This window comes from Loxodonta africana, chromosome 19 (genome assembly GCF_030014295.1).
Source record: "Loxodonta africana isolate mLoxAfr1 chromosome 19, mLoxAfr1.hap2, whole genome shotgun sequence".
Lineage (NCBI taxonomy): Eukaryota > Metazoa > Chordata > Mammalia > Proboscidea > Elephantidae > Loxodonta > Loxodonta africana.
In genome coordinates this window covers 53,220,259-53,230,960 of record NC_087360.1, presented here as the reverse complement: position 1 = coordinate 53,230,960, position 10,702 = coordinate 53,220,259, and the positions used below count along the sequence as shown (strand labels likewise).

General features: G+C 48.8%; 1 protein-coding gene across 2 annotated transcripts in view; it reads right to left on the bottom strand.

Annotated features, from left to right (window-relative positions):
- Nucleotides 1-3,416: 3,416 nt before the first annotated feature.
- The window catches only part of GFRA2 (GDNF family receptor alpha 2), a 112,035-nt gene continuing 104,749 nt past the window's right edge, over nucleotides 3,417-10,702 (bottom strand). The window contains exons 8-9 of one of the 2 annotated variants that reach the window (XM_003412488.4): nucleotides 7,726-7,779; nucleotides 3,417-6,603 (exon numbers count right to left, since the gene is read on the bottom strand). In XM_003412488.4, coding sequence (XP_003412536.1) covers nucleotides 6,481-6,603; nucleotides 7,726-7,779 — 177 coding nt within the window. In that variant the 3' untranslated portion in view covers nucleotides 3,417-6,480. The remainder of the gene's footprint in view (nucleotides 6,604-7,725; nucleotides 7,780-10,702) is intronic. The other variant, XM_064272730.1, reaches the window with a different exon arrangement.

The following is a 10,702-nucleotide window of genomic DNA, read 5'->3' as shown; positions in this document are numbered from 1 at the left end:
CCAGAGGAGCCTGGGAGGCCCGGGGTCATGTGTGGACTGGGTGGAGGGCACCCACGTGGCTGAGCACCCACTGTGTGCCCATTTAAACCATTCCTGTGAACTGGACACTACAATCTCCATTTTAGAGATGGGAAAATTCAGCTCTGAATGGTCAACGTCACCAAATCTGGAAATCAAACAGAGGCGTGCCTGATTCCTAGTTGAGCCCATGCTCTTTCCACTCAACCACTGTGCCCCTCAAGGCAAAAACACGGTCCAGATCCAAGCTAGCGGGATTCCAGCTAGCCAGTCTCTTTCCTGGAAACGCCATCTTCTAGCCAAAGTCATTTCCAACAAGGCATCAAGTATCAATCCCAGCAAAATCAGAATGGCAAACACTGAAGGGGAATCTCCAACACACCCTCCCTGCTCCTCCAGAAATGCCTTGGCAGGGGTCTGTGTTGTTGAGCATCTTCCTTCCACTTTTCTGCCTTCTCCCAACTCCATGCCACATTTGACTTAACAAAGTCATTTACAGAATTCCCTCCCTTGTGGGGGTCACAAAGATACAGTCAGTGCTGCAAATGCTGATGGTCTATTCCTGTTGAACCTCACAAGGCGCTGTGCTCACGGCGTTGGAGAGAGAGAGGGGAGTGTATCAACGAAGCCCAGAGTAAATGGAGCACTGCCAAGGAACTGGCTGCCTTCTTGGGGCAGCTGCAGGACACACACTGAAGGCTCATTCAGGACAGCAGCACAGACTCTGGAGCCAACCCTCCTGGGTTTGCATTCGAATGCTGCCACTTGGTGGTGGTGGTGGTACCGTCAAGTCAACTCCAACGTCTAGTGACCCCATGCAACAGGGAAGAACTGTCCCATAGGATTTTCTAGGTTATAATCCTTATGGGAGCAGATCTCCAGGTCTTTCTCCTGCAGAGTCGCTGGGTGGGTTCAAACCACCAACCTTTCTGTTAGCAGCTGAATGCTCAACCATTGAGCCACCAGGGTTCCTTGCACTGCCACTTACCAGCTTGTACAAAAGAGTAATTTCTGAATGCTTCGGTTTCACTCATCTGTAGAATGAGAATAACAACACCAGCCTCATTGGATCCCAGTGAGGACTAAACGAGTTAATATCCATAAATTCTGGAACAGCATCTAGCACATGGTAAGGGCTACTACATAGGCATTAGCTCAGTCTTCAATACATATATTTTTTTTTAACTCCTATATTTGGTTTTGTTTTTGCTTTCAGTAAGGAGTTTTTGACATCCTTCTAAACTGTTTGTTTCCATTTTTCTGCTCTAGGAATCACAGCACAAAAAACTCACTTCACTCTAAAAGTAGAACGTGGCAAAGAATGTTCTGGTTAATTGATGCTCTCCACACGGCCTTGACTTTGTAAACATCTCTGCAAAGATTTCAAAGTCCTTTCTATGTACTCACTGACTATAATGTAGGAGGTGTAACTACAAAGTAGGATGTCTGGGGTTTTACAAAACACATCAGAACTTAAAAATTCAAAGTAGTCACCGTGGCAGACTGTGCTTGCTGCCATCGTTCCAGCATTGGAAGCTCTCCTCTTGGGAATGTGGGTGTGCTGGGCAAGGACACCAAGCTGATTGGCGTCAGTCTCACTGTCGGCCTCTGCCTCTGCCACTGTCCCTCTTCTTTCTTCTTCTCTTCCCTCTCTCCCCCTCCTCCCTCTTCCTCCAGAACTTGTTTAGAATCACGAGGGACCTTGATTATCATTTAATACAACTTTGCAGGTGAGGTAACCAAGGCTGAACAAGATTTCCCTAAAGCTGCCCACCACCAAAAAAAATAAAAACCAAACCAGTTACTGTCCAGTCGATTCTGACTCATAGCAACCCTATAAGATAGAGTAGAACAGACCCACAGGATTTCCAAGGAGGCTGGTGGATTCGAACTGCCAAGCTTCTGGTTAACAGCCAGGTTCTTAACCACTGCACCACCAGGACAACAAACCACCCACTAAATGACTAGAAACCAGTCTTCCCACCACTTATATCCATCCCAGAGAATGCCACCATCCTTATTTACCAGTTTTGGCTCCAAATAACTCTGGCTTTTCCAAAAAAATTATATTTATTTTTAAAAAATGAATATCTACCCCCACTGACACTTTAAAGCAACAGGCAACATTAACAGATAGTATGTGACCAGTTTTATTCCCTAGCGTCCTAGCAGACTTGGGAGAGGCCTGATTGAAATTGATGTCACAGATTAGAAAATATTGGCAAACAACGTCCCCAGCCAACAGGCAACACTGAGCCTTTACCCTTCTGTAAGTAAAGTCTCTGTCTTATACAGGCATCTGGCAGTCAGTGGAACAAGGCTGAGAACTAGCAACAGGCAAACACACACACACACACACATGCACCCGTACTTGCACGCATATATGAGACCCTTTTGGCACAAAATCAAGCCATTGTAGGCAGACCATCACACTGTGGGGGCCTGAGAACCAATAGGCAACAGCACAGGGGAAATTAAACCAGGGCTCCTGGGGCAGGGGCGTATCTTTGTGAGCAGGTGAGCTGTGAGGGGAGTCTGGTAGGCAGGTGAGCCACCCTGGCAGGCCTGGAGATGGCTGGCATCAGGAAGGTCTGGTGGAGGTCCAGGCAAGACTGGGGGATCCAAGTCAGGATTTGTTTCCTGGAAGGACTAGCAGGAGCAAAGTTAGACCCTGTCCCAGAAAACCTGTGTTGCCAAGAGGTTATGAAGGCAGGGGCTGGGGTGCAGAAAACTGACATGACGACCCTGTGTCTGGTCTTGGAGCAAGGCAGAGACCCAGGTATGAGGAGCACCACCAGGTCAGAGCAGGACCAGCAGCGCAACACACTTAATGCTGTCAGAGGTCTCTGCTGGGCCTATGGTCCAGTGATCCTAGCTGTGCTGAAGAGGATGGCAAGAGCGAGGCAGGAAACCAACGTCTGGGTTGTCGCTGAGAAAAATGTTCCCATGCTAGAAGCTTCCCCAGCAAGGCGAGAAGCATCTACTACGTAGTTTCAGATTTGGCAAGGTACCAGAGCCTAGAAAACATGGCTAGGCCAGCCTTGCAGACACAATACATGCCCCAGATCAGGAATCCTCAGGGAGCTAGCGGCTAAGAAGCTAATTTCATATACTTTGCTGACTTTGGGGTAAAGGCACAGTGGACCTACACTGCATATGCCTGCAGTCTCTCCAAAATAACTCTGAAATAATTTAAAATCTATCCCTGGTGCTTCCTAGCACTCCTTTCCAATTCTTTTCCTGTCTGTTCCCCAACCCCAATCTCGATGTCCAGGCCCAAATGTCATTATTGTTCCTAAAATGCATGCTAACTGTTAAACTAATTGACAATAAAAAAAGTAACATGTTATTCTTTGCAGTTTTATTTGGTTATTGTAAAAGGATCAGAGGAACAGGAATTGTCTTAGCCAAAGGAATGAATATTTAATAGTAAAATTAGAGTCACTGTGATACCTCAATGGGGAAACGCTCTAAGGCAGAGTAAAGCTGCCCAGCATCCATTCCTCCTTTATAATAGTATGTCAAAATACCGTTTGGGGTATTTTTTCTCCCCCATTATGCAGTCCAAGGGACCACCAAGCCTTAGGGATACGAGGTAGGAAATACTCTCCCCTCTCCCACTCATGTACGGTAAGGTAGGCACAAGGCCCCAGCTCAGCCAGCTGGACAATGGTTGGCAGTTGTTCATCACAGAGGCAGTGGCTCTTCAGATGTCCTTTCATGCCTGTCCTCACGTCTCCTGGTCCTACCATTTCCCGTAGATTCTGTGAGCCACTTTCCTCCATATCCTTCCAGTAACGACTTTTTACGTTAACCAGAGTATTTGCTGTTTGCAAAGAACATGGATTTCCAAGTGGCCTCTAGGGCCACCTCCACTGGAAACAATAACTGGGGGAGAGAGCTGGCTGGCTCAGTGTTCCTTCTCACATGCAGAGTCGGAAAGGATCCCAGCTACATTCCAACAGTGCACACCACAGTGATCACCACCGTGAGCCACTGTTCCTAGGATGCATGCAACCAGAAATAAGAGCCATTTGGGGGGATCCAGGAGTGGAAAAATGACATTCTATCACCCAGTGGTGACATGATGGGACCATGTACAGCTGCTGAAGGCCATGCTGACAGTGGGAACATTCTCTTGCCTTCCAGCCTCCTCTCCTTCCTCCTCCCTGTATGCACACACTCATGCATGCACATGGACACTTGCAAGTCTGCACATGCACACTCATGCACACACACACACTCTTAGCCAACAAGCAGCCGCCTGGTCTTCTCCAAGGAGAATATGACTGCCCAGTGTTTGGGTGGTGTGTAGGTGGCAAGTGGAGGAAGAGGGAAGGAAAGGGTGAAGAAACAGAAAAAATCTTTGCTCTTTTGGGACCTGACCCCAGAACACACACAGTTGTTCTCTTCCTGGGGCCCAAGAGACAAGGTCATGGCCTTCACAATCACAAACTTCAAGTAAATTCAAGAGTCCTGGGTGAGAGCCACCCCTCCACTCCAGATAAGACTAAAAGCTACACCTAACAGGTCCAGGGTCACCCAAACCAAAAAACCCGTTGCCGTCAAGTCGATTCCGACTCATAGCGACCTCATAGGACAGACTAGAACTGCCCCGTGGGGTTTCCAAGAAGCAGCTGGTGGATTCAAACTGCCGACATTTTGGATAGCAGCCAAATACTTAACCATGACACCACCAGGGCTTCCCACGGCCACCCAGGTCATCCTTAAAACAAAAATAGACCAGAGGTATGTCACCACACTGTTGTGCCCCTCCTCTATTCCCACGTCTGCTTTCAGTCTCATCCAGTGTGGGACCAAGGGACATTTGTACTGACTGGGAAAGGGAGGCGGGAAGGGGAGGAGTTAAGTGAACAGCCAGCAGGCTTGGCATAGCCGGGAACCTCACACCCACCAAGTGAAAACACTCTCCCAAAGAAGTTCCATCTACCCACACCCACAGACAGACACAAGGATGGATACATGTGTATGCATACACACGTGTGCACACGCACACACACACACACACGCACACACTTCCTAAGGCACACCAGGAGCCCCAGGTAAGCAGCCAAGTGGTGGCACTAAGTCAAGAACAAACGAGGGGAAGAAGGCACAATCTTAGTGAGGCAGAAGGCAAATTGCTTCCTAGTAAGTTTATTGATGCCCGGGTTAAGCAAGAATACTGATCAGTCACCCCCTTCCACAGCCCAGCCAGCCCGACTGGAGCAGGGACACAAGGGAGTCAGCTTCCTTTTTTCTTCCATTATAGACAACATTATTAAAAAAAATAAACTTTACAATAATACATTTTCGCTCTTCTGTGGGGGTATTATTCGGATAGTTTTGTTTCTTAAAAAAAGGAAAAAAAGGAGAAACCACACAATATATGTATATGGATGTGTATATACATATATGTTGAGAAAGGAGCCTTGCTATGTACATACAGCTGATGTATGTCTCGGAAATGAGGAAAGAGAACATGAAAAAGAGGAGGCAGGAGAAGAGAGAGAGAACCACTCAAGAGGCCAGAGTGCTCCAGGTCCACATCCGGCCGTGGTCTCCTCTGCCACTCTCGGTGGCCCCTCTCCCTGAAGAAGACCCACCAAATGGACCCACTAGCAACCAAAAAAGCCAACAAATTGTTATTCCTCTTTGACTTCAAAATTCTTGCCACCAAGAAGGGAAGAGCCACACTTGAGCAGGTGCCCAAGTTTTGTGACCTCCTCCCGCGGGGATATCCCAGGTGGGCTGTGCTCCCAAGCCTTGGTGGAGCTGTCCCCCCTCCATGTGATGGTCAGGGGGAGCCCATGGTCACATCCCTCCACAGGCACCCATGGGGGTCCACACAACAGATGCAGACCTGCCAGGACCTGCACTGCCTGGCCTGGGGAGGGCAGAGAGAAGGGTGAAACCAATTCCATCTTTGAAGCCAAGAAGAGGTGCTGAAGGAGTCCACCTGGAACCCACAGTGGCCAGCCTTGCAGCCTCACTGACTACTCCCCTCTGCCAACCCCGGCAGGTCCCCAGAGTGGGCAGCTTGAGGAAAGCAGCTGCAGCCGTCCTACCCCAGCCTACATCAGGCACAGCCACAAGTCCCCTCAGCCACAGGGGTCACATCTTGATCTCTTGCTTCAGTAGGGTCCAGAGAGGAACCACCAGGAGAAAGTGAAGGGCATTTCTGGACCCTCCCGCCCTCCTCGATGCTGGGTTTCCCTTGCCTGGGGACCTCGGGTGCCTGCTCTCAGGCTGCCCGCCTGCTTGTCTGTTTGGTTTAGAAAAACTTCTCCAGAGAAGAAACCTGGGAGGAGACAAGTTCAGAGACAAGGTGGAGAAAAAATCTTTTTTTGCAAGGTGTGTGTGTGTGTGTGTGCGTGTGTGTCTGTATGTGTTTCCATTTTGTCAGGCGGGTATTTCTTGTTTGTGAAGCTTCCAGATATCTTCCAATGAGGTTCCCAGGGCCTACAAGGCCAGTTTCAACATCAGCAAGGACAGAGCGGTCAAGGCAGCCGTCGGTCTGGCTCTGCTGGGACCTGAGTTAGGTTTTATCACCTTGTTACTCCCTGGGATGATGTTTGTAGTGAGCTGGGTCCATAGGAGAAGGGGAGACAAAAACAAAGAGAACAACAAAACAAACACAAGTCAGTAGGGCTGGGACTAGAAAAAGAACAGGACTCGGGGATTGGATCCCTCAAGCTTCTGCCTTCTCTGTTACCCAGAGAGATACTCCTTTGCCTTCTGAATGAAGAGCCAGGCGTCCATGGAACTGGGGCAGGTGCAGGAGCCAGAGGACGCACACCGTCCCTTCTGGCTCCAAGCCCCAAGACTTTAGGAGGCAGGCCAGCAGATCCCAGGAAAATGGGCTGCTCATCTCGTTCAGCATTAGGGCTGATTTGACCAAATGAGGGAGAGGATCTGAGTCCCACTGAGTTGAGAGAGTGGAAAGAGATCTCAAGAAGGAGAAGCACTAGGGTCCATAAGAATCCACATCTTGAGAGAAGAGAAGAGAGAGAACAAGCTCTCCCTGTTCTTAAAACCAAAAAACCAAACCCACTGCCATCGAGTCGGTTCCAACTCATAGCGACCCTATAGGTCAGAGTAGAACTGCCCCGTAGAGTTTCCAAGGAGCACCTGGCAGACTTGAACTACCGACCTTTTGGTTAGCAGCCGTATCACTTAACCACTATGCCACCAGGGTTTCCATAGCTTTGTTCAAATCCCTCCTCCTCCATGAAGCCTTCCTCGCACATTTCTCTCTGGACCTCTCTCTCCTTCTGTAGAATGACAATGCCTTTTCTTCTCATCTAAGTTACTGTCTTAGATCTATAAGTCATATCTGTACTCCTACACTGGGGGCTTCTTAAAGAAGAGGCTGTCTTTTTCCATGTCTGTATCTCCTAAACATCTTGAGAACAAGCACATGGTAGGTGCTCAATAAATTTGTCTTAAAGAATAAGGAAGGCATGTGAGGGCCTCTGGTCAAAGCAGCCACTCACATCTCCCCATGGAGACAGCCAAGACCCAGGTGCAGACGGCTGCCCCTGCACACCTTCCCAGCACACCCCACCCAGATCCAGGTGGGCCAGAAGCTCAGCTAGGAGCAGCCCTGCAATGAGATGTGGGAGCTCAGAGACTCACCTGGGACAGCCCCCCGGCCCAGTCTCCTGCACCCCCTCCCCTTACCCCACCACTCTGCTCCTCACTCACCTCTGTGAAGCACATGCTTAACTCTTTGGAGTTATTGGCCTTCAGGCCCTGCTCCTGTGGGAGAGAAGGCACTAGTAAGGATGGGTCTCTGGCCAGGCTTTGTCCAGTGACCCAGATGAGATGAGACATGCTGTGGCCCTGACATCCATCTCTAGCATCTCTAGGCACAGGGTATGAAGTTAACGATGCTGGCTCAGTTTCCATGCAGCCCAGTGGGCTCCTGCCCTTTTCTAACACCCTCAGCAATTACGTTCTTTCTTCTTCGGGCTCCTGGAGCACGTAATTCAAGACTCTGCTCTTCGTCGTATGGCACTCTGCAGTAATAAGCTATTCACTTGTCTATCTACCTCACTCAGAACTCCTCAAACGCCAGGGACCATGCCTTCTTATCCTTGCATTGAGTAATGTCCAGCTCACAACAGTAACTCAGTAAATATTTTACTAGATGCATGCATGCATGAATGACTGCCACAGATCAGAAAAGGCATCAGAGAGCCAGCTCCAGTTAAGCTGTCATGGCTGCTGGAGGGCTATATAGAGAAAGATCACGAGCCTTCATCTAGGCTCAATGGGGAAGAGAGCTGTGATTGATTGGTGATGTCTGCCACAGGTACACATTAGGCAGACATCGGGCAACTGTGCCAGGTTTTGGCCATTCTTACCCTAAACAGATGTGCAGCACCTGGGAGCTCTGCAGGCAAGGGAAGGGATGAGAAAGGAAGGCTAGCTTGGTGCAATTGTTCTCCACCCATGGAATAAACCACTTGGATGAAGGGCCAGAGGGTATACATGAGAACAGCCCTTTGTTGTCATCATCAAAAGAGTGATCCATGGGGACCAGCTGGCAGATGCAGTGTTTCTATCCTGGCTTCAAATGGTTTCGTTTCCAAGGCACTTACAGTGAAGCTCTAGCCACCACAAGCAACTGGACAGCCAAGAATTTATGCCGAAATCACTGTGTTTGGCCAGAAATATCAATAATCCCTCGGAAATTATAGGCAACCTACAGCCGAAGACATCTGGTCAGCTAAACAAGGCCCCAGCTGTCACACAGAGACCCCAGCCAAGAGCAGAGTTACCACTGATGGTGAGATATGACCGCAGTGATTGGTGCAGCAGGGATGGAATCATAAAGACCCTGTTTAAGACCACAGCACCAGTTTCTCCAGGAGGCAGGATATGGCCCGACCCACCCACCAACCTCCTTCCCTCTGCAGAAGGGCATGTGATATAACACCTTAAGGCCCTAAGAACTGGATTCTACTCCCCAGGACCAAGCACAGCTCTGGCCAGTGCTCTCAGAAGCCATGCCCGTGGCCCTGTTAGAGGCTGTACTACCATCATCATCTTCAATCTGAATGCCCTCCCTTCTCCCCATCACCAGACCTCACTCAGTCTCACCTCTCTGCCCTCCTCATACATCCTGCAAGATCTGTGCTATCCTGAGGACTGAAGGGGTCCACATCATAAGCCCATCCTTATTTGCCCCTAGCATCATCTCTTGCTAATAATTATTTCAGGTATGGCAGGTTTGTAAGTGCCCCCCTTTTGGGATCTATGTCTTATTACTGTGTCCCCATCTCACCACGAAAAGGAAAAAAAGTTGCCATGGAGTCAGTTCTGACTTATCACGACCCTACAGGACAGAGTAGAACTGCCCCACAGGGTTTCCAAGGAGCAGCTGGTGGATTCGAACTGCTGACCTTTTAGTTAGCAGCTAAGCTCTTAACCACTGCTCCACCACTAAATATGTAGCCTTATATATAATTGAGTCCCTGGGTGGTGCAAACATTTAATGCCCTTGGCTGGAGGTGGGAGTCCATCCAAAGGCACCTCAGAAGAAAGGCCTGGCATTCTATTTCAAAAAAATCAGCCATTGAAAACCTTATGGAGCAAATAAATGGTCTTGACACACACGGGGTCTCCATGAGTTACAGTTGACTTGATGGCAACTGGTCGTGGTAATACATACCATCACCAAGGGGACAGCCTGGGTAGGATTCAAGGTTTATACCCCCATTTCAACCAAAGCAGCTCCATTTTTGTTTTATATATTGGAGTTACACATAAAATTATTTTTAAAAAAGACCCTACTGCTTTAAAAAAAAATAAGGTTTACAAAAACAACTAACCTAAATGACCTCTAAATCCTGCTGCAACGACATTTGGTGACTGTCAAGTGTCTTCATCTATTTGAGCCTCAGTTACCTCATCTTCTGGAGCCCTGGTGGTGTAGTGGTGAAGAGCTCAGCTGCTAACCAAAAGGTTGGCAGTTCAAATCTACCAGCCGCTCCTTTGAAGCCCTACGGCTTCCTACTCTATCTTATAGGGTCACTATGAGTCAGAATCAACTCAACTGGACAGCAACGGGGTTTTGGTTTTGTTTTCCTCATCTATAAAACTGAGATGGACAAACTTACCTCACAGACCTACTGTGAAAATTAACTGAGATATTGCATTTGGCATAGCAAATCTCCATACAAATCTAAGGGCTTATTAATTCCATATGGCATAAAGCAGAGCCATGCTTAGTTTGCATCCTATGGCAGGACCTACGAGAAAAGCTTTGAAGGGGCAGAGAAGGCAGCTGCAAGCAGAAGTCTAGGTAAGCTGGTGGCCTGCAAGCCAGAGTAAGGCTTAGGTGCAGGTTCCTGTGCCCTACTTGCCTCCTGTCGCGACTATGCAGCAGATGAGAGCTGGCGAAGCTAAGTGCAAGAATCTCTGCCCCAGGCACCCCTCCACCTGATTTCCAGAAAAGAGAGCAGACAACGAAGCTGCAGTCACCTCGCCTGATGGCAAGCCTGAGGCCCCTAGCCCAGTCCTGGGCACACAGGGTCTGGGATGATTGCCCATTTGCTGACCTTGTCTTAAAGTAGAAGTGCAATGAACTATAGAAATGATCCCTGAAAGTATATTCTAAGAGAGAAAAAGGTCATTCACATTCATGCCTTCATTTCCGGGTCACTGCCTCCTCTCT